This window comes from Tamandua tetradactyla, chromosome 2, assembly GCF_023851605.1.
Source record: "Tamandua tetradactyla isolate mTamTet1 chromosome 2, mTamTet1.pri, whole genome shotgun sequence".
NCBI lineage: Eukaryota > Metazoa > Chordata > Mammalia > Pilosa > Myrmecophagidae > Tamandua > Tamandua tetradactyla.
Genome location: NC_135328.1, coordinates 137,269,684 through 137,294,831, shown reverse-complemented (window position 1 = coordinate 137,294,831; position 25,148 = coordinate 137,269,684). Strand labels below are relative to the sequence as shown.

General features: G+C 35.4%; 1 protein-coding gene across 3 annotated transcripts in view; it reads left to right on the top strand.

Moving 5' to 3' along the window:
• Positions 1–21,986, top strand: part of FBXO28 (F-box protein 28) — a 45,823-nt gene extending 23,837 nt beyond the window's left edge. For 2 of the 3 annotated variants that reach the window (XM_077149144.1, XM_077149143.1), the window contains 2 exons: positions 14,887–15,082; positions 17,178–21,983. In XM_077149144.1, coding sequence (XP_077005259.1) covers positions 14,887–15,082; positions 17,178–17,572 — 591 coding nt within the window. In that variant the 3' untranslated portion in view covers positions 17,573–21,983. Of the gene's footprint in view, positions 1–14,886; positions 15,083–17,177 lie in introns of all 3 variants that reach the window. The other variant, XM_077149142.1, reaches the window with a different exon arrangement.
• The last annotated feature ends 3,162 nt before the right edge of the window (positions 21,987–25,148 follow it).

The following is a 25,148-nucleotide window of genomic DNA, read 5'->3' as shown; positions in this document are numbered from 1 at the left end:
AAAAAAGGCTGCCTCACCAAGTCCTCAGTCTGTACGGAGGGTCTCATCCTCTCGCTCTGTCTCAGGATCTTCTGAGCCAGCAGTTAAAAAACCCCAAGCACCTCCATCCCCTGTTCAGTCTCAGTCACCCTCTACAAACTGGTCACTAGCGGTACCAGTCAAAAAGGCTAAGAGCCCAACACCAAGCCCATCTCCAGCAAGAAATTCAGACCAGGAAGGAGGTGGGAAGAAAAAGAAGGACAAGAAACACAAAAAGGAGAAGAAGCACAAGAAGCACAAAAAACACAAGAAGGAAAAGGCTGTGGCTGCAGCTGCTGCAGCTGTCGTAATCCCTGCAGCCATTGCTGCTCCCACAACTACATCAGCACAGGAAGAACCAGAGGCAGAGCCAGAACCTAAAAAGGAGACTGAAAGTGAAGCTGAAGATAACCTTGATGACTTAGAAAAGCACCTGCGTGAAAAGGCCCTGAGATCAATGCGGAAGGCTCAAGTGTCCCCACAGTCTTAGGTGGAAATGTTTGTTATGATGTAAATTTTATTTGATTTGTACGCAGTTCAATTTCAAAATTGCTAAAATGTGTTTGAGCTTTAGACTATAACATTTGTTGTAATAATTGCTAGGTTGAAGTTCACCATGTAAAAAGGGGCATGGATTTAGCAAAAGGTGTCCACAGTGTATTAGTGAAATTCTCTCATTGACAGCTCACATAAATTCATTTAGAGTGAAATATTCTAAGCCAAAAAAAAAAAAAATCCTCTTTTTAAAAAGGGGGTTTAGATATGGTTGGCATTCTTATGGTTCCTTTAATGCCTCTGGCTATTCCCAGCGTTGGTTTTTTTTTTTTTTTCCTCTCATTTGAGTCTTAGCACCCATTTAAGTTATGATGCTTCCGACCCAGTATGGTTTGTAAGCTTGCCCAGAAATAAGACCACTGTTTGAACTGCCACAAAAGTATAAATGACTATTTTAATGCCACAATCTTTCCTGTTGCCTGTGGAGTCTCTGCTGAAATGAATCAAGATTTGAACTCTAGGGGTAAGACAGAAAATGAAAGCATGTTGTTTGCCAGGACACTGTGGGTTTATATTGATGTGTAACAAGTTGATTTGGAACACTGGAATTTCATTCTATTCTGGTTTTGGTGTTTTGGTTTTTTTTTCCTCCTTTTCTTTTGTAAAGGCAATTATCTAGTCCCAGGAAGGATCCTTCCGTTATATAAAATTTTGTTTTATGAAACGTCATGGCTCCATTCAAAATTTTGTCTTGTACTTCCATTTGATACACACGACTTTCAGAGCTCTTGTATTTGGAAGGCTGGAAGGGCCTAGACTTTAAAATAGTGTTTGTTTTCCTTGTTTTTGTTTTTTTGTTGGTTTTGTTTTTTGGTTTTTTTTTAACTAAAGCTATGTAAAGCTTGTGGATTAAACAATAAATTTCTAAATTTAAAAATGAAAAAAAATTATATAACTGATTATCCATTGACTAATACATAAGTCTAACTTTATTATGATTTGCTTTGATAGATTTGCACATCATCAAAATGAAACATTGTAATAGTAAGAATTCTTTGAGGCTATAATGTTTTCACATTACTTTGTTTTTAGCCACTTGAATGTTCAATAGGTCAAATTTTAAACATTTTTTTAAAACAAGAAATAATGTAGTCGTTTTTTAAATTACTACATACAGTCATAAAATAGAGGAATTTAAGGTGCAGAAATCAAATCCTCTTGATACATAGGATGGGCAACCTCATATATAAACAACATTAATCTTTCCCAAAAACAGTTTGCTAGAAACAACTCCCATGTTTAGTGTTTAGAAATAAAACTCTCTTTTAGAAAAATCAAGACCTCAGTAGTAAAGCCTGTTTGTCCCACTAGTTTTTTGTTGTTGTTGTTGTTTTGGTAGCTTATCTTTTTTTGAAACTAAATTTATGAGACAAAGACACTTTTTGTCACGATATAAAAAACAGTCAAGAGCAACAAATTGCAAATGTTCAATTTTTAAGTGCCAAAATGTTTTCTTCCTAAAATGCGAACATCCTATTAATCAAATATAATATATACATGGTATTCCAGGTATAGAAATACTAGTAATTCACATATAGAAGAGATGTATTTTGTTATGTTTGGTGGTAGGATTTTTGTTTGACTTCAGTATAAAGCACTTCACTTAAAGAACCAGGCCATTTTTATTTAAAACATCTACTCTTAGACTTCCAGGAATATGGTGGAGTAAGAAGCTGCAGGATTCAGTCTGCCCACCAAAACAGCTATTAAACAGGCAAGGACTCTCTGAAACAACTATTTTGAAACCCCAGAGGACAGATGAACACTGTACAGCATCCAGGGAAGAACAGAAGGAAGTGACAGATAAATTATGGTGAAGAACTGTAAATTGCTCCCTCCACCATGACGGCTACTGGATCCCATGCCCCACTCTTTTGGCATGCCAACACAGGGTCCATTCCCAGGCTAGTGTTGCTGGTGACAGAAAGGAACATAAAAATCCTCTGCCCCAAGAACAGTGGGCCAGTTGCTGATCATGGCTTTTGACCAGGAAATTCACATCGCCAGTTCTTGGCTCTGAGGACAGCTATTGTTTCATCCTACCCTGTACAGAAGCAGAGGCAACAATTGTGCCCTTCCTGATCCCCTCCCCAGGGCACTTTGGAGCCAGTGTGCATGCACTTCATGAGTCTCTCGCTGAACCTGTTTCAGCTTAGAAAGAATGAGTTGGGTGACCCTCCTCCAAGAATTGCCCTCCAAGCAAAAGCAGCTCAGACAACGATAGGAGTGTAAAAAGCTATAGGGGTGGGCAGTATGGAGCAAAGGTCTGCCAGCATCAAATATCCAAAAGAGGAGGTCTGTCTTCTGAGAATCAGGAGACAACCAAACTCCTGTAAACAGAGGAATTCTAAAACAATAAACAAAAGCCCAAGACAAGATAGAAGACCAGAAAGGCAAGGAAAACCCTGCATATTTCATTTGCATTGAGTAGACCTTCTTGATAAGAGGGCAGAAGCTTGAAAAAATATCTGTCTTGTTACCAACTAATAACAAAATCAAGAAAAACATCCCAGGGAGTAAATCACAGCGTTAACATTTTAAAGTATTAAAATGTACAGTGTGCAACAGAAGAGTGCAAGACAAAACAGGAAATGATGGCTCTGCTAAAGGAAGAGGACAAAAAAATAGAAAACACCTACAGAGAAGATATGAATTTGGAAATATCAAACAGCCTTTGAAAAACTGATCTTAAAAATGCTCAAGGAGATAAAGGAAAGTAAGAATGAACTAAGGGATATCAGGGAAACAATGAACAATGTGAAAGTCTTAAAAGACGTAGGTATTTTAAAAAGGAACTTAATGAAACTACTGGAGTTTAGACAACAATAACTGAAATGAAAAATGCCTAAGTGGGTTTCAAGAACAGATTGGAGCTGCAGAAGAATCAGTGAACTTGAAGAAAAGATACTTGAAATGAGTCAGGCTGAGGAGCAGAAAGAAAAAAGAAACATTCAAAGCAAAAATAGTCTAAGACAGTTATGGGACACCATCAAGTGCACCAGTATACACATGTGGCAGTTCCAGAAGGAAAAGAAAGAGGGAAAGGAGCAGAAGTAGTAGTGAAAAAAATAATGCAGAGAAGTACCCAAACTTAGCAGAAGACATGAATATGCACATATAAGAAGCCCTAAGAAAAATAAGCAGGATAAACATGAAGAAAAATACATCCCATCACACATTGATTACGCTATCAAATGCAAAGGACAAAGAGTTCTGAAGTAGCAGTATTGTTGTGTACAATGGATTCCCAATTACATTGAGTGCTGATATCTCATCAGAAATCATGGAGGCAAGTAGTAGATTAAAATACTTAAGGTGCTGAAGGAAAACAACTGTTAGTCAAGTATTTTAGATCCAGTGAAATTTTTCAAAAATGAGGGAGATATTAAGACATTTTCAGATAAACAAAAGCTGAGGGAGTTCATCACCACTAAACTAGTAGCCGTACAAACATTGCTTAAAGGAAATTCTACAGATTGAAAGGAAAAGACACTAGACAGTGGTTCAAAGCTGCATAAGGAAATAAGGATCTGCAGCAAAAGTAATCATATGGGTAATTATAAGTGCCAGTATTATTGTATTGTGTTAACTTGGTTTTAACTCCACTTCTTACTACAGGTGCTGAAATGCAAATACATAAAAAGTAATGATATATCTAGGTTTTTGGATATGCAAGGTACAAAAATATAGGTGATAACAAGTAGAAAAATCAATGGTATAGTAAAAGTATATATGCATGCTATTGAAGTTAAGTTGGCATCAAACCAAATATGATTGTAATATATTTAGGATATTAAATTTTAATAAATTTAACAGGGTTTAATGGAAGTAAGGGGGAAAAAGGAATAAAACTTATAAAAGCTAAAGCACAAAATGGCAGATGTTCTATATTATCAGTAGTGACTTTAAATATAAGTAGATTTAAACTCTCCAGTCAAAAGGCAGACAGATTGGCAGAATGGATAGAAAAGCATGACTCAGCCATATGCTGTTTGCAAGAGACTCACCTTAAGGTCAAGAATACAAGTACGTTGGGGTAAAAGAGCAGAAAAAATGTACTGTGCAATTAGTAACCGAAAGAGAGTTGGGTGGCTATATAGATACCAGATAAAAAAGATTGTAAGTCAAAAACAGTTACAAGAGACAAAGATGGTCATTATATCTTGATAAAGGGTACGATTCAACAGGAAGATGTTACAATTCTAAATAAATAATACGTAACAGCAGGGTGCAAAAATATTTGAAGCAAATATTGGCATACTACCTTACTCATAGAAGACTTTAACACCCTATTCTCAATAATGGGTAAAATATCTAGTCCAACTGTTGGTGGGAATGTCAAATGGTGCAACCACTGTGGAAGGCAGTTTGGCGGTTCCTCAAAAAGCTGAATATAGAATTGCCATACGACCCAGCAATACCATTGCTGGGAATCTACTCAAAGGAATTAAGGGCAAAAACTCAAACGGACATTTGTACACCAATGTTTATAGCAGCGTTATTTACAATTGCAAAGAGATGGAAACAGCCAAAATGTCCATCAACAGACGAGTGGCTAAACAAACTGTGGTATATACATACGATGGAATATTATGCAGCTTTAAGACAGGATAAACTTATGAAGCATGTAATAACATGGATGGACCTAGAGAACGTTATGCTGAGTGAGTCTAGCGAAAAACTAAAAGACAAATACTGTATGGTCCCAATGATGTGAATCGACATTCGAGAATAAACTTGGAATATGTCATTGGTAACAGAGTCCAGCAGGAGTTAGAAACAGGGTAAGATAATGGGTAATTGGAGCTGAAGGGATACAGACTGTGCAACAGGACTAGATATAAAAACTCAAAAATGGACAGCACAATAATACCTGATTGTAAAGTAATCATGTTAAAACACTGAATGAAGCTGCATCCGAGCTATAGGTTTTTGTTTTGTTTTGTTTTGTTTTTACTATTATTACTTTTATTTTTTTCTCTATATTAACATTCTATATCTTTTTCGGTTGTGTTGCTAGTTCTTCTAAAACAATGCAAATGTACTAAGAAACGATGATCATGCATCTATGTGATGATGTTAAGAATTACTGATTGCATATGTAGAATTGTATGATTTCTAAATGTTGGGTTAATTTCTTTTTTTCCGTTAATTAATAAAAAAAAAAATTATACTGTAAGTTCTTGCCAGAGCAATTAATAAAACAAAAGACATCCAAATTGGAAAGGAAGAATTAAAACATCTCCTGTTTTCAGATTACATGATCCTATATACAGAATATCCTTAAAAATCCACAACAAAGCTCCTAGAGCTACAATCAATGCAAGCTAGGAACTCTAGTCAACAGTAACATTGTAATATGCTTCCAGTGAATATAACAAAGGCACTATGCCAAAACTAAATGTCAGCAGGCAGGGGGATTGAGAAAGAGGTATGGTTCTTGGTGGAAGAAAAGGAAATGTCTTCAGATAGAATGTGGTGGTGAAGGAATGTCTATATACACTTAGGCTGGATTGTATGATGTGTGAATAAACTATTTAAAAATCAACAGAATTGCTGAATCATTAAATTGATATCTCTTTTGGTATCCAGTATCTTAAAGCAGCCAAAAGTAAAAACCTAAAATTGTAGAATCATAACCCATGTCAAACTCTGAAATATGTTCTGTAACTAATTGTAGTGCTGTGCTTTGAAACGTATTCCTTTTTTGTATATGTGTTATTTTTCACAAAAAAGAAAAGTTGATTGTGCTGATAAAATATTTAAGGCTTCTAGCTTCCTGTATTTTGAAGTAGCTAGAAGAAAAAATCTGAGAGCATCATATGATAGCCCATGACTACCACACAGGGATCTGTCCTGTAACTTCTTGTTGAAGAATGCTTTGAGAACTATTGCTTTTTTATTTCTTTGCGTTGTATATATATATTACAATATACAATCAAAATAGTTTTAAAAAAATGAACAGGGAAACAAATGCTAGAGAAAATGTTAAAAAGAGATGTACGTATTCATTGTCAGCAGGGAAATGAGAGGTGCAGCCCCTTAGAGGGCAGTGTGATGGCTCCACAGGAGGCTATGGGTAGGTTTGCCATATGATCCTACAACCCCATTACTCAGTATATAGGTGGAGGAGCTGAGTGTGGGGACAGGAATGGACATTTGCACACTAGTGACTCTGTTGTCAGTGTTCCTGATACACAACAAATGGAGGTGGCCTAAGGATACAATAACTGAGGAATGGAAGAGGGAACTATGTTGTATCATATATTGACTACTGAACAGCCACAAGAAGGAATGAAGTTGTGAGGCATGCAACTAGATGAATGAATCTTAAGAGCTGTATGTTGGATGAAATGTCAGAAACAAAAAGACAAATATTATCATGCCTCAATTATATGGACTAACTATAATATAAAAATTCAGTGAACTAAAGTTGAGAGCATGGGATATCAAGTTGGGGCATATTGTAAAAGGTCCTAGAGTATATTCAGGAGGTGTAGCTGTTAATTCTAAACTCTCAGATACTGAGAATAAGGAGAAAAGGGGAAACATTCAACTTCCCCATTTGGAGAATTTCTGATATTCTGACAAGCAGTGGAGGGCTGAGTCCTCGATCTTAGGGTTGACCCCTATGAAACATTCCTGCAAAGAATAGGCTAAGCCTACTTAAAATTAGGCCTCAGAGTCACTCCCAGAGAACCTTTTTTGTTGCTCAGATGTGGACTCCCTCTCTCTCTCTCTGAACCAACATAGCAAGTGAACTCACTGTCCTCCTCCCCCTCCCCCAACGTGGGACATGACTCCCAGGGGTGTAAATCTCCCTGGCAACATGGGACAGAAATCCCAGGTGAGCCGGGACCTGGCATTAAGGGATTGATAAAACCTTGACCATAAAGGGGAAGAGATAAATTAAGCAGAATGAAGTTACAGTGGCTGAGAGATTTCAGAGTCGAGAGGTTATCATGGAAGTTATTCTTATGCGTTATATAGATATCCCCTTTTTAGTTTATGGTGTATTGAAGTGGCTAGAGGGAAGTACCTGAAACTGTAGAGCTGAGTTCCAATAGCCTTGTTTCTTGACAATGATTGCATAATGATATAGCTTTTACAGTGTGACTGTGTGATTGTGAAAACCTTGTGTCTGGTGCTCCTTTTATCTAGGGTATGGACAGGTGAGTAAAAAATATTGGATTAAAAATAAACAACAGGGAAAACAGGTTAAAATAAATGGAGTAGATTGAAATACTAGTGGTTAATGAGAGGGAGGGGTAAAGGGTATGTATGTATAGTTTTTTTATTTCTTTTTGAGTGATGCAAATGTTGAAAAAAATGATCATGGTGATGAATATACAACTATGTGATAATATTGTGAGCTATTGATCGTACACCATGTATAGAATGTTTGTATGTTTGCTTAAGTTTTTCAATAAAAATATTTAAAGAAAAATAATAAATAAAAAGAGCTCCTAGCACTAATACACTAATAAATGAATTCAGCAAAGTGTCCAGGTACAAGCTAAACACCCCAAAATCAGTAGTGTTTCTATACACAAAAAATGAACAGTCAGAAGAAGAAATCAAGAAACAAATTTCATTCATAATACCAAGTAAAAGAATCATATATCTAGGACTAAAGTTAACCAAGGATGTAAAGGACTTATACACAGAAAACTACAATACAATTACCCAAAGAAATTAAAGAAGGCCTAAATAAATGGAAAGATATTCTATGTTCATGGATTAGAAGGCTAAATATCATTAGGATGTTGTATTAGTTAGGGTTCTCTAGAGAAACAGAATCAACAGGGAACACTTGCAAATATAAAATTTATGAAAGTGTCTCACATGACCGTAGGAACGCAGAGTCCAAAATCCACAGGGCAGGCTGTGAAGCCGTTGACTCAGATGGCCTGGATGAACTCCACAGGAGAGGCTCACCAGCCAAAGCAGGAATGAAACCTGTCTCCTCTGAGTCCTCCTTAAAAGGCTTCCCATGATTGCATTTAGCATCACTAATTGCAGAAGACACTCCCCTTTGGCTGATTACAAATGGAATCAGCTGTGGATGTAGCTACGTGATCATGACCTAATCCTATGGAATGTCCTCATTGCAACAGACAGGCCAGCGCTTGCCCAATCAGATGAACAGGTACCACAACTTGGCCAAGTTGACACCTATCCCTAACCATGACAGATGTCAACTATCCAAAGCAATTTATAGATTCAGTGCAACCCCATCAAAATTCCAACAGCCTTCTTTGCAGAAATGGAAAAACGAATCATATTTCATATGTAAGGGTAAGGGGGTCCGAATAGCTAAAGCCCACCTTATAAAGAAGAATGAAGTTGATGGACTCAAGCTTCCCAATCTTAAAACTTACTACAAAGCCACAGTAATCTAAACAGCATGGTACTGCAACAAAGGCAGGCATGGACCAATGGATTAAAATCAAGGGCTCAGAAATCAGCCCTCACATTTATGGCCATCTGATTTTGACAAGGTGGCAAAGACCATTCCATTAGGAAAGAATAGTCTCTTCAACAAATGGTTTGGAAGAAACTGGCTCTCCATTTTCAAAAAAAAAAAAAGAAAAGAGTCCTTAAACCATATACAAAAATGTACTCAAAATGGATCAAAGACCTTAATATAAAAGCTAGAATTATCAGACTCCTAGCAGAAAAACTTAGGAAACATCTTCAGGACCTTGTGTCAGGCAATGATTTCTGTACAGCAAAAGAACAAGCAACAAATGAAAAAACAGATAAATGAAACCCCATCAAAATTTAAAACTTTTTTTTCTTCAAAGGACTTTTTCCTCCAAGTAAAATGGCAACCTATATCCCAGAGTATATTAAGTGGATAATCAAAAAGTACTGGCAAACTCCCTTGAGGGATGGGAGAAAAATTATAGAACTATTAAACTTTACCACCAGGGAAACCTCTGATACTGTGTCAAACCCCAAGGACACCAAAATCAATAGGCCAAGCCCTCGATCTTGAGGCTTACTCTTGTGAAGCTTATGTATGTAGCAGAGAAGCTTAGCCTACCTATAGTTATGCCTGAGGGGTTCATCTCCCACACCACCAGATTGACTTCCAGGGAAGAGTCTGACCTCAGCACTATGGGATCAACAGTGCCATCCTGACCAAAATGAGGAAAAGAAATGTATCAAATAAGGTGTCATTGGCTGAGAGAGTTCAAATAGAGTTGAGAGGCTACTCTGGAGGTTACTGTTATGCAAGCTCCAGCTAGACATTGCTACCTACCATAGCTTGCCAGACCCCAACCAAAACCATTCCAGCCAATCCTAAGGAACACTTAGGGCAATTCTTTTACAAAGATTCCATGAACTAGGGTAACTTTCCAGAAACCTACAGCCTCCACATGGGTCCCTGGAACCAGATAAGTCCTGAAACCTAGAGAGGCCAGCCTCTGCAGAACATCTGCTAGTTCCATCTCTCTACCCCATATTATTGACAGCCCCTTATTACATGAAAAAGTTAGAAGGGGCATAGCCCAAATAACCTTAAAGAGTGGGAGAAAGCTTAAAGGTGATGATGGAATTATACAGAGAAGGTAGGGAAAAAATATTTGGAGACCACACGTTCAGTAAAGGATTAATATCCAGAATATATAAAGAAATCCTTCAACTTAACAACAAAAAGACAAACAGCCCGATTTAAAAATGGTCAAAAGGCTTGAACAAACATCTCTCCAAAGAAGACATACAAGGGGCCAAAACGTACATGAAAAGATGCTCAAGAACATTAGCCATCAGGGAAATGTAAATCAAAACCACAAAATATCATTTCACACCCATTAGAATGGCTGCTGTTTGAAAAGTGGCAAATAACAAGTGTTGGAGAGGATGCAGAGAAATAGGAACATTCATTCATTGTAGGTGGGAATGTAAAATTCTACAGCTGCTGTAGAAGACAGAGTGGAGTGGTTCCTCAGAAAGCTAAGCATAGAAAAATCAAATGACCTGGTAATCCCACTACTAGGTATATACCCAAAAGAATTGAAAGCAGGGACTCAAACAGATATTTGTACACCAATGTTCATAGCAACATCATTCACAATTGCCAAAAAAATGGAAAGTGTCCATGAACCAATGAGTAGATATACCAAATATATACATACAATGGGATATTATTCAGCCACAGAAGGAGTGAAATCCTGATACAATGTGGCAACATGAATGAACCTTGGGGGCATTATGCTTAGTGAAATAAGCCAGACCCAAAAGGACAAATATTGTATAATCTCACTATTTTGAAACAATTAGAATAAGCAAACTTATTAGAGTCAGAACCTATCTGGTGTTAATATAGGTTACCAGCAAATAGGATGGGCATAGAAAATGGAAGTTGTACTGGTTTGAAAGGATGTATGTACCCTAGAAAAGCCATGTTTTAATCCTAATCCCATTTTGTAAAGGCAGCCGTTTCTTCTAATCCCTATTCAGTACTGTATATTTGAAACTGTAATTAGATTTTCTCCCTGGAGATGTGACTCAATCAAGAGTGATTGTTAAACTGGATTAAAGGGGACATGTCTCCACTGATGTGGGTGGGTTTTGATTAGTTTATTGGAATCCTATAAAAGAGGAAACATTTTGGAGAAAGTAGGAGATTCTGAGAGAGCAGAGAATGACACACCCACAAGAAGCAGAAAGTCCGCCAGCCAGCGGCCTTTAGAAATAAAGAAGGAACATGCCTCCTGGAGAGCTACGTGAAACAGGAAGCCAGGAGAGAAAGCCAGCAGATGACGCCATGTTCACATCATGTGACCTTTCAGCTGAGAGAGAAACCCTGAACTTCATCGGCCTTGAATCAAAGTATCTTTCCCTGGATACCTTAGATTGGACATTTCTATAGATTTGCTTTAATTGGGACATTTCCATGGCCTACAAACTGTAACTTGCAACTTATAAAACTCCTCTTTTTAAAAGCTGTTCTGGGGCGGGCCACAGTGGCTCAGCAGGTAAGAGTGCTTGCCTGTCATGTCCAAGGACCCGGGTTTGATTCCCGGGTTTGATTGAATGTAAAAATAAAAAAATAAAAATTAAAAATAAAAAAAGCTGTTCTGTTTCTGGTATATTGCATTCCAGCAGCTAGCAAACTAGAACAGAAGTTAAGACTTAAAATGTACAGGGTTCTTATTCAGAATGAGGGAAATATTTTGGTAAAGGGTTTGATGAGGATATTAACCTGATGTATAAAGGGTTCAGAAAAGAAAGCAGGTTCTAAGAAAATGAAATTTTACTGAGACTTCCCATGTAAGTAAGGAATTTGGAGTTGCAGAAGGTGGGGGAGATGCATAGGGCGACTATTCCAGGGAAAGAGAGCAACATGTGCAAAAGCCCTAGGGCAGAAGGCTTGGATTACTTCAAAGAAATGATGGCCAGATTATATCTATCAGTGCAACCAAACCTTTGAATTTCTAGCTTCTGTAAATATTTATATTTTATACATATACATATATATATATATATATATATATATATATCAATATATATATATATATATATATATATATATATATATATATATATATATATTTAATGACCTATTTCCAGTTCTAGAACTCCTTGAAAAAGCCAACTTGACTCTAACCCTGGGGCCAAATCCATTGTTATCGCTGCCTGCAAGCTTTCTCCCCAGATCTTCAAGTAACCAATTTTTCCTGTCATTCAATTTTTTTACCTTAGATATCACAAAGAAGCGTCTCCCGGTCATCCTGTTTAATGTTACTCTTCCAGCAATAGTAACTATTTCATAACCCTCTTTTTTCCTCATGGCATTATTTTAAATTATTTTATTGTATACTTTAGCTTCATGAGAATAAGGATCATGTTTGCCTTGTGCACTCTTTTTAACCTAGTGCTTTGAAAAATGTCTAGTACTTAGTAAAAACTCAATATTTGTTGAATAATGTTAATCCTACAAATAAGAATATGTTCACATAAATTAAATTGTAAGCCTAAAAATACTCCCTTCTTCCTTTATATCTGTATGAGAAATATATATATATACATATATATGTAATATATATGTATATGTTCCTAACATGGTAGCTCAATAAAGTTATTATTGAAAAACAGTTATTTTCTTCTAAAGTAAGTTGGTAATCTAGTGGTAATGCCAGAAACAAATACATCACGTAACCACTTGTGCCTCAGAATTCCTTTGACTATATTGTCCTACATATTATCCGTTGGCAATCTCAGCCCCTCTTGCACCTTTGACTATTAAAGCCTCACCATCATCCATGATTTCTCTATGGAGCTCCTGACCTTTATCTTTAGCTCCTGCTGGCAGCTATCACTGCATTTCCCATGAAATTCAAAACCAGCCTATTTATCCCCCACTATGTGTGCTCAATCTCAATTCATCTTTCTAGGCCACAAACATGTCCTTTTCTAAAGTATTGATAGGGCTCATAAGGATACATCCTAATGATATCTTACATTTATTAGGCACACCTGATAAACTGAAAAGGATCATCACATTGCACTGAGAGTCTAGAAGATATTAAGGACTATGAATTAGTCCTGATACCATTCTGCAAGATTATAATTTCTTAAGTAAAAGAGAAGAAAAGGCAGATTATAAAATTGACCCAGAGTTGAGAATTGGCTAAATGAAGTAGTGGAAGGAATGGGAGAGATTCAGGGTTGTTTGGGGTTTTGGTAACACGAATGTTTGGTTGTTTAACCCAAATTCTTATGAGGCTGGAGGTTTTCAGAGATGTGTGAATATTGATACCAATTAGCTACCACAATTTACTCTTCAGGTCTATGCGAAGACAGTGTGAGGTATTAAAGATAAAAGCTGAGGGCAAGAGTTGAAAGAAAGTTCAATAGCTGTCCCAGCAAGAGAACTTTGTTTCTTCTCCAATTATGTTGCTATGCCTTCTGTTTCAGCATTGCAGTTATCATTAAAATACAGAAGAATATCTTGCTACCCTTTGGTGATAGCAAGGAAGTGGAATCTGTGGAAACCTCATTCCAATCCGGGCAAGTCTTAAAGAAACAAAAGTTCGAGAGATGGAGCATGTGGTAGCAATGTAAAAGAAGGAAATCAGGTTGACTGTCCTGGGACTTTGAAAAACAGATCAGGCTGTAATGAAATGGGTTTGGAGAACTAAGAGAATATCAATTTAGGTACTCATCCTTCCTCAACTCTATGCAGTATTTAATTTCTTAGTTTAGTTCTTTACTTTCTTTAGCAATTTATGTATCTCTCTCTGTATCACTTACTTATACATCTGTCTCCCCAATTAGACTAATTTCCTTCTTCAGAGTAGAGGTCATATTTTATTCATCCTGAATCCCTGGCCCTACCACAATGCCGCATATATAAAAGGTGCTTAATAAATACAAGTATGAGAATCAGAGTATTTTAACCAGCCCCAAAACTTTGTGTTGTAGATGGCAATGTAGTCAGTGGCCCAGTACATCCATTGAATCGTCCTATAGGTATAGCAGTGTAAAACAGGAGTCATTTCTCTCTCTATTTAGCCAACAATGTTGTGGCTAAATCTTTGCACATTTCCATAACTATGACTAGAATAAATTCGTTAGAAGTAGAATTACTGGGTGAAAAATTATATAAATGTATGTTTGTTAATATTTCTGATTAGTCAATAACATTTGTTTTTTTAGCAAATATAACAGATAAAATCCAAAAAAAAATCATGGAAATATCTTATTATATGAGCCCCCAAAGTGTCTACCTGCTACTTAAAAAGACAGGTTGCACAAAGATATTCTGAACATTGTTCTTTTTTCTGTAGTAGCTGTTTTGCTTAAATATCTTGACTCCTAGAGATTTGCACAATTATCTATCAAAAGAGATACTACAAGTCCATTTCTAATGACCTCTCAAACATTTGCACAAGCTGACATTTTAAAGGTGTTCATAGCAACATCATTTAAATAATAAAATGTTGGGAACAATTTGAATTCCCATCAATAGAGGGAATATCTTAAAAATGTGGTATATTTATATAGCCATTTACTTTTTTTTAATGTTTTAATGTTTTTTTAATTGGGAAAAATAACATATACAAAAAAGCAGTAAACTTAATAGCCATTTACTTTTTTATGTGTGTATAATATAGCATATATACAAAGCAAAGAAAGAAAAAAAGCAATAGGTTTCAAAGCACTCTTCAACAAGTAATTACAGGACAGATCCCAGAGATCTCAGAGTTTTCCTTCTAGGTGCCCCAGGACATTGGAGTATAGCCATTTACTTTTAAGAAAAAAAGAATCTAAAGTGCTAATGAGAATTTATCATTTTAGGTGATTGATGAAATTTATCGAGTGTTGAGATATGTCAATTCTACCAGATCCCCTCAACGAGCTCATGAAGTACTTCAAGAGTTAAGGGATATTTCCTCCATGGCAATGGAATACTTTGACGAGAAGATTGTTCCAATTCTAAAGAGGAAATTACCAGGATCAGATGTATCTGGAAGACTCATGGGCTCTCCTCCAGGTATGTCTTATTTTTAATACTTTCACAGTTTATAATAACATTCTTACATAGTCTTGTATTGTGCTTTTTTCACTTAGCCATATATCTTAATTTTCTGTCAGTAAGTATTTATCTACAGCATCCTTTTTAATGACTGGATTATAGACCATAACTGATCCTCTACAGTTAGAAATACTTGTTTACAGTTTTTAGTATTTAAACTGTACTGTGAAGAACAATGTTGTGGCTAAATCTTTGCACATTTCCATAACTATGACTAGAATAAATTTGTTAGAAGTAGAATTACTGGGTGAAAAATTATATAAATGTATGTTTGTTAATATTTCTGATTAGTCAATAACATTTGTTTTTTTAACAAATATAACAGATAAAATCCAAAAAAAATCATGGAAATATCTAATTATATGAGCCCCCAGTGTCCACCTGCTACTTAAAAAGACAGATTGCGCAAAGATATTCTGAACGTTGTTATTTTTTCTGTAGTAGCTGTTTTGCTAAAGTATCTTGACTCCTAGAGATTTGCACAATTATCTATCAAAAGAGAGAATGTTCGGTTGTCCTCATACCTTGGAACTAACTATTTTAAATTAGGAAAAAATTTTAATAAAGCAATGTTTTATTTGGATATAGTTGGCTCCCTGCAGTACGTAGTAGGTCAGCTGAGTGGCTCACTGCGATTTAATAATAAAGTCTACTGCATCTCAGAATTAATGTATCTATTATTTATTGAGTACCAGTTATATGCACAGCACTGAACTGTGTCCTGTGGAGACTAAAAAGAGCTATTATATGTGGTGTCTGCTCTCAAAGATCTTACTTCAGAAGGTTTTTATTAGACTAAGAGTTGAATTACTATAGACAAGAAATACTTTAAGGCAATGTCCAATTAAATGACAAATGAGTAGCAAAGACAAATTCTTAAGGAGGAAAAGATCATTGTTGGCTCATCTGATTGAGACATCAGAAAATGTAAGAATCAATCTGAGCTTTGATATATGAATTGGATAAGGAGGGAGGAAAGCGAGAATGTTATCAGTCAAGGGAAATATTATGGTTGTACTGATTTATAAGGAGGAAATTAGCATGATGTATTTAGGGTACAAATGGATCCATCTGGTCCTTTTAGAAAACCTTCAGGAGATAAGGTTTAAAAAAAATAGGTTATTATTTGAAAGCAGTGAGTATATATATGCCCATGGTACTTACCTGCTAAATTCTGATTATTCCTAAAACAAAATTGTTCCATAGCCATCCTGCACCATGATTTTTAATATACGCACTTTTTGATGGGAGTTTCTGTTGTTAAAGTTTGGCGCGTTTGCATATTACTAAGTGTAGGGAAAACTTAAAGACATGATGGTCTTATAACTTGAAACATTAGTTTACTTATGTAAAATAAGATAGCAAATAACTTTTTTTAAAAAATTTGCTCTTTATATTTTTACTAAGTCCTAAAAATATTTTTTTAACATTTTAAATACAAATTTAAGCCATTAAATGCCCTTAACCATTTTTTAGAAGTCCACACATTGCCACATGAGCATGAGAATTGAAATTCAAATTCATTTATAGCTAAAACAAGGCATCTGGTAAATCCATTAGACCAAGTAGATTGCAAAGAAGAAGAAATTATCAGAAGTAACATAATAAGAATACTCCACTATGAAATAAATTTAATCAAATATTACTGGTAGGGAATTTTTGTTTATGCATTTTATTTTTTATTGTGGTAAATAAAACATATATATATATAAATTTACCATTTTAGCCTTTTGAAAATGTACAGTTCAGTGGTATTAGTTAGTTTTACACTGTTATGCTACCATCACTACCTTCCATTACTAAAACTTTTCAACACTTAAAACAGAACCTCTGTACCCATTAAGCAACAGCTGTCCATTTCCTTCCCACTAGTCACTGATAAGGCTGTAATCTCTGTCTCTGAATCTGTGTATTTTAGATACTTCATGTAAGTGGAATCATGCAGTATTTGTCCTATTGTGTCTGGATTATTTCGCTGAACATAATGTTTTCAAGTTTTACTCACATTGTCATATATCAGATTAAGTGACCATATAAAACTGTTTCTCTTCAGTCCCAGGACCTTCTGCAGCTCTTACAACAATGCAGCTGTTCTCCAAGCAGAACCCTTCAAGACAAGAGGTTACCAAACTCCAGCAGCAGGTTAAAACAAATGGTGCTGGTGTGACTGTTCTCAGGCGTGAAATTTCTGAGCTTCGCACCAAAGTGCAAGAACAGCAGAAACAGCTTCAAGACCAGGACCAGAAACTGCTAGAGCAGACCCAGATCATAGGTGAACAGAATGCACGGTTGGCAGAGCTGGAACGCAAACTGAGAGAAGTAATGGAAAGCGCAGTAGGAAACTCCTCAGGATCTGGGCAGAATGAGGAATCTCCTCGGAAACGAAAAAAGGCAGTGGAAGCTATAGACACTCTTAGGAAATCTAAACGTCTTCGGAATAGAAAGTAAATTGGAATGTGGTTCTAAAACCAGAGGAAGAGGTGGCGTAGTTGCTTAAGCAGTTATGCATATCAGGGCACTGAGCAACGCAGTGTCCCCTTAGGCGTCTAGGCTTTTGGAACACAATTTAACTTGAACTCTCACAATTGGGACATTCTTTTCCCGCTTCTCCTGGTTGTACTGATGCACAGCATCTTTTTATTTTGCAATAGATTTGTACTAACCAGACCTGTTCCATCATGTTTTGAGGAGTAACTTTTTTCCTGTGCAGATAATGTTTAAAGTAAATTTATTTGTTTCTGCATATATGCACATTACATAAGGATCTTAAACCCAGTCTTGACAGACTAGAAGTTAAGTTTAAATACAGAAAATGTCCTGTTCACTTGAAAGGAAGACCTACTTTTTAAATGGACACTATCCTGTTTAAAAAAAAAAAGTTGACTTTTTGTTATAAGTGACCTTTGTCTGGAATGTCTGAAAAGTAGTTAATGCTTTTTGGTATTGAAGTAATGGGTAACTAAAATGGACTTTCATAGTATTGACTGTAGAAGGGGCCTCTACAGTATTGACTATATATTTTTATAAACTACTGGTAAGGGACTTACCCAGTTGTTATATACATGTTTTCATATGTCTTTTGGGGCCATGTCCTACATTTGCATGGATGGATGCATGCATTGCCTAGTCAGCTCACTTAAAAAGCTCTTGCGCTGGTATGGATATGAACTTCTACTTCTCTACTTTATAGAGCAGCTTCTTAGATTATTTAAGCGCTTAGCATCTTTCACCACAACAGGGTGCCCCTAGAGAGGAAATTGTTGGTCCATTTGTCCTCCAGTTTTACAGGGCAAGAGAATATTGAATCCCATCACTTTATTCTCTGTAGGGTTCAAGTACACTGGCTAAGGCAGAACCCCAAATTCCAAGGCTGTTTATATCACTATCAGACTTCTGGTAACTAGTACTGTTTTTTATTCACTTTGTTGCTTATTGGTCAGATGTGGTGATTGAGTAGGCAACAGGACTTGAGGGATGCAGCTTTGCAATTGAAGCAAACTTCATTGAAGGAAATTGTACTATGAAAATGATTTTGATCATTTTGGGGGGCAAGGTGACCTGAGAAAAGCTTTTTTTTTTTTAATTTAAATTTCAAGTTTTCCTTAACTTACAATTTTAAACAAAAGCTTTAATTTTTTTTTGCACTCCTCTTTTGAGCTTGTAACTGGAAAAGCATGTCTTGCACTGTTCAACCTTATGAGTGATTGATCACTTTTACAACCTCCAAATTGTGTACAGTGGTTATTTTCCCATTTGAATATTTTTCAGACATTATTCAACTATCACTGTCCTAGTTTTTTGGGTTTTTTTTTTAGTTTTTTATTTGGAAATAATTTCAAACTTATAAGACAGCTATACAAATAATATAAACCCCATAGAGAAAATTCCCACATGCCCTACACCCCCAGATAACCAGATCCACCACTAGTTTTATTTTTTATATACTAAATGGTATTGCTGTTATTCGACTGTTAAATTCTTTTAAATAACTGTTGCCTTGCACTTCAGTTATTTAAAGTAAAGTTAGATGTAAAATAGAAAACTATCCCTTCCAGGTGGGAGTTTGACAGCTATATAAAACCTAAGGGTTTGGTATGTACCTTAGTTGAATCAAAAAAAGCACAACAAGGTTACCACCTTTTACAACATCCAACATAACATGATTTTGCATCCTTTAGATTGACCTCACCAAATGAAACTTTCCTATCCATTTTTATGTTGTCCTTAAATAATATTGACCTTAGATTTTGATCAAGTCTATGTCTAATTTTGAAGTTCCATTTATAATGTAGTATGTTTTCAATGAAAATCCATAAAGTAACATCTGAGTGTTTCATGGTTTGTTGGGACAGTAATTTTAAAATAAACAATTTCAAAAAAAAAAAAAACATTTGTCAGCCAAGGTCATCCATAAAAGTCCCTGTCTGGAACTCATTTTCTTAGCAGGTCTCATTTTTGTAATGGTAGGATTTAGCCATATTGTCATAACTTTGGAGGACTGGAATTCTCATGGCCTTTATTAGTCTGCTTTTCTGGTATCGAAAGACTTTTTAGAGTAACAAAGTACACGTGTATAGGTTTACTAAGTATTGATCCTCATGCATCAAAGGGTTGTAGCCTCAGATTATTTATTTTGTAGATGTTCATGAATTAGCAGGCGTTTCCTGAATTTCTTTTTAACTACATCTAGATAACCTAAATAGACATATAGTCTTCCATTAGTGAACCTTTCATAAAGTAAAAACCTTTCATAATAAGCATTCACACTATTAGAAGATAGGTTTTCTATTTCAAGATCCAAATTTCTACAACATACACTTATAATCATGTGTCCATGAGGCTAATGAGTTGGCACTTCTTCATGCATGAATGTTCCATAACAGTAGGAGAATAAAGCACTACAGTTCACTTGTTTAAGACTAGCTAAGACACATTAGGAAACTGCCTTCACCATTAACAGGACAATTATTTGATAGCTGTTATATTTGCATTTGGTTAGCATAGTGGTGTTTAAGGTTCAACAAATCACAAATTATTTTGCACAACTAAAACTGACACGTTACAGGAAAATTGTCTATTAGCCACCGGAAAAAGAACCATCCTGCCCTGCATTGTAAGTTACTAATTTTTTCTTGTAAATTACCATCATCTTCCTTGGCTGTTTTTCAGAGGAGAGTTCTCTATTTTAATGGATCATGCCCACTTGTAAATTTAGTGTGGAACAACACTACAAACCTGTTTCAAAATGTGAAAAGGCATATATAAGAAGTTAAGAGGATTGACCCCATTTCCTCACCTCAACCAGATCCTCTGCTTATCCCCCACGTGGACTTGGTTTACTTAATTCTGAGGTTATAGAACCTGTTGTTTTTCAAACTCTTTTTAATGTATAGAGCCTGGAAATAATGGGGCAAACAAAGAAAATTGTGTTCAGAGTGATCGTACTGTTCTTAAAGACCGCTAGGGTTGCCATCAGGTCTAAAGCCACTGATTTTGGAAGCAACTTTTGTAAAACATGTAGTTTTTGAAGTACTGAACTTTACAGGGGCTTGCCTTAATCTCTAGTAGTTTCAAGATGTATGCGCTATTGTTCAACATGTTAAAATGTTAAAATATTCTATGTAGCCCAAAAGGTGGGTAAAACAGAGTATAAGTAATGCCTAAATAAATAAGCTAAAAGGTGTCACTACAGCTGGATTTTTGAGAGAAAATGGGCATACAGAAATAGGCTATGTGTAATAAACAAAAATAATGGCACCTTAAAGATTGCACTATTTTATGCATTATTTTATATGCCATTTCATAGCCTGCACTTTAATCTCCAAAGAAACAATGTATGATGTCCCAATTGTTCCTTATTAATAAACTTTTTCCTAAGACAGGGAACGTAATTCTATTTTACTATATTGAATTAATTTCTTGGAGGTGGATTCCTTTTTTGAGTTCTCTGTTTCCTTAGCCATAATTTTTCTAGGATCTGGGAACTCCCTATATTGTCTGTTTCCAACAATATCTTAATTTAATGTAATGTAAATCTCATTTTTGGTGATGAGCACATTCTTATACCCTATTCTCAATGAGTACCCATTTGTTAAATTTACCAAACCCTCTAAACAATATATGTTTGAAGCTAGGAATAAAAAGCATTCTGAAGGAAACATCCTGTATGATGTAGTCTCTTGCACATGAGTAGTTCTGATCTAATTTGACATGCTATCCAGTTTTTTAATTTGGAATATATCTGCATTCCTCTAACTAGTACACAAAAGGTCAATGAGTTAAAACTACTAAAGAAAAAAATAACAGACTTCTATAATCTGCCACCTGGGGCAAATTATTAAAAAAAAAACTTAACGAATGTAATCTACAAAATGAGACTGGTAATTAATTGACCACTGTTTGATCAATTACTTTCAATAGCAATACAATTATGTTGATAAAGATGATAGGTTTAGAGAACATTGGCCTTTTCCAGCTTCCTAAGAATGTTAAATTTCTAAAGTTCAAAAATTAAATCTAAACTTTTCCTGTTGTGTTTGAAGAAAACCAAGAGATTTAGAAGCATATAGGTAATAGGTCCATTGCTAAAGTATATTGGTCCATATTCAAAGCTATACCAAAAGATCAGAAGTGTCTGAAATTCCTTTTTGTGGTACCATGTCTGTTTACCTATGCTCATGGGCAACAGTAAATTACTAGTTTACCTTTTGGAATTTTAATTGTTGATGACTTAATTAAATGATTGGGAAATGAAAAGCACCTCCTGGTCATGCAACAGGGTATGGAAATAAATGTGTTGTTACCAGTGCTACTTGTTTTCTTTGTATTTCATGCACAAAAGAATACGAAAACAACCATATTAACAGCTACCATCATATGAAGCACTGTATTGTGTGTTACATAATGTTATTTTAGTTTTCACAGCCACTTTTAAAGCAGATTTTACTCTGTGGGGGGAAGTTGAACTCAGGTTAAGCAGCTTGTCCACAATATTTCATTAAGTGGGATTTAAACCCAGACCTACTTGCCTTCAAAGCTTATGTACTTCCAGCTACACTGGGTTACATTCTAAAAAAGCTGAGAGCTGTGAGTTAGATTCTAAATTGCATCAATTTTGAATTTTCTAAGGTTAATAATAAATGGATGCTAATTCCACACACCAAAACCAAAATCACATAGTGAGAGTAGCATACAGAACTTAAGAGCATGAAAAAGTTGGACTTGGGAGCAACTTTTATCCTAAAGGTTTTTAGGAATGGATTCATCCTAGGCATGCAAATAGTAGAGAGCATTTTTATGATTTCTAGAACCTGTAATCTTAAGTAGGAGGCAGTCCCAGTGGTAGATGTGTTCTGAGGCCTCTAGCATTTGCTTATAGTCACCCTACTGTATATATCTATAATATATGCCACCAATTAATACAAAAGTAGTAACCACTAAATTCTTTTGCCCTTCCAAGGTAAAATACAAATTATTTTTCCTAAACTTCCAGCTACAAAACTAAATATCTGAATATCAAATAATTAAATAAATCAGTTTTATCTCTTAAAGGTATAACAACCATGATGGAGAATTGCTGAAAACAAAGTTCTGTGAGGAAGAATAGACTAAAACATGCTTTCACAACTTATCTACAATTTAGATGTTCCAAAAAAAAATGACAAATGACATGCTGAAGGGTAAGAGTGATAACAGTCCTATCAGTGTCCCAGCATCATGCTGCAGTTTAGCATCCAGATATAGAAAGGCTAGAAAAATTAAGATTGCTGCTCTGTATCCCAAATCTTCAGAAGTTAGATCAGGACAAAAATACCTCCATGTTTGCCAGGTGGCTCAGTTGCTGCCTTATAAGTAAGTCACAGTGTTAGAAAACCAAGAATCTCACCAGCAGTCTTGTTTTTCTTAAAATTATATAATATATCCTTTATTTATAAACTTCCCCATGTTGTAATTTATTTTCTGAAACAATTCTTATAGAACCCATTAATGATTTTCTTGTCCAGAAAAGTGTCTCAACTTGTTTGTATCCATTACTCTGGTTTTCGGTGAGTCATTTCCTCAAAGCAAAATTATAGGAAACCATCAGGGGGAAAAAACGAGTGGTATATGATCAAAAAAGGATAAATTATGACTGTAAAGGAAATACAAATCAAGGATGAATTTCCTGAAATTCAGTAAGCTATTCACAGAAACAATCAACTAACTAGCTTTCAACTTTCCCAAGTTTTGTGTTTTTTCTTTCCCCCCTTTTCTTTAGATTGAACGAAAGTCAATTCCTAATTAACTGATTTTAAGCATCTGTGAAGTACCCTGTATGGACTATTATGTATGTGAAGGTTTGTGGATAAAAATATTAAAAATAAGAAAAGTAAAGTCTGTGTTAAAACACAAGCAATCACAAGCATGCAACAGTGGCTCAGTGGCAAAATTCTCACCTGTCATGCCGGAGACCCGGGTTCAATTCCTGAAACCTGCCCATGCCAAAAAAAAAAACAAACAAAAACACAAGCAAGCAGCCTTTCTCAAGACTAAAAGAGGAGTACTTGGAGGGGAAAACGGAAGGGAGGAGGACTAAAATAGTTTCATTTTGAAGACAGGTGTGGGCTTACTACAATAGAGTTCTTTAGCACAGTGCTACAACAGCTGCTCTCTATTTCCACATGCAAAAGAATGAATGTGGACCCCCTACTTCACACCATATACAGTGATTAACCCAAAATGGGTCAAAGATTTAAAGAACTTAAACTATAAAACACCTAAAAGAAAACATAGGGGAATATCTTCTGGACCTTGTATTAGCAAGGATTGTGAAGAATTTATATCAAAAGCAGGAACAAAAGAAAATATAGATAAATGTGATTTCATCAGAATTTAAAACTTTCATGCATCAAAGGACATTTATCAAGAAAATGAAAAGAAAAAAAAGAAAAAAAATGAAAAGACACATAATGGGAGAAAATATTTGGAACGCATACATAAGAGTTTAATATCCTGAATATATAAAGAATTCCTACAATTCAACGACAAAAAGGTAAACAAGCCAATTTTTAAAAAAAAGGGTAAATTACTTGAATAAATATCTCTCCAAAAATGACCACCAATGTGGTGTTTTCCTCTCAAACTCCTGCCCTCATCCTGTATATCTGCCCAGGAAATTTAAAACATCCAATAGACCTTTTCAAATTCAGTCTTATGTTCTGACAATTCATTGCTTTAAAATCAACAGAGACCTCAGAGAACCTTCTGCACACTATTTTTTTTCAGAGGGCTAAGCACCTAGTTACTAGATGATTTGACCCTTTGATTTCCATCTACTTTTGTAATGAACTGATAGTGCAGATATTTGCTGCACAAGATACATTTGAAATTTAAAACATATCTTTTATATTAATTTTAATTTATCGTTAAACATAGTATAAGTGAAATTAGTATCTCACTAATTTTTGTTTAATTGTGAAATATAACAAAATAGTGTGTGAAAAATGTATATTTACAGTAAAAGAAGAAAAGGTAAAACAAACACTGTACTTAAAAGAAATTAGCCCAAAGTCCGTGTAACTGTACAATACAAACAGTGAACCCTAAATTAAATCATGGTTAATAGTACAATTTTAAAATATGCTTTCATCAGTTGTAACAAATGTACCACACCAGTGCAAGGTGTTAATGAAAGGGCAGTATATTGAACCCTGCATTTTATGTATGATTGCTCTACAAACCCACAACTTCTCTAAAGTCAGCACTTTCATAATCAACACAACTATGTTACATAGTTTAAAAGATAAAAAAGCAGCTGACAAAAAATACTGCCAATATTCTACTGTCTTCAACAACCACCATAACTCCTTTATCACTTCCATTCTTCTAAGTGAATAGTGTGACTTTTCTAGTTTTCAAAATGTATTTTGAATGTATGCTCAAATATACTGGCCTTCTGAAGTTTGTTTAGTTGTGAGCATAAGGCCATTCCTGCTGTGTGGATCCCAAAGCAATTCCAGGAAGAAGGTGGGAGATAGGGGGTGGA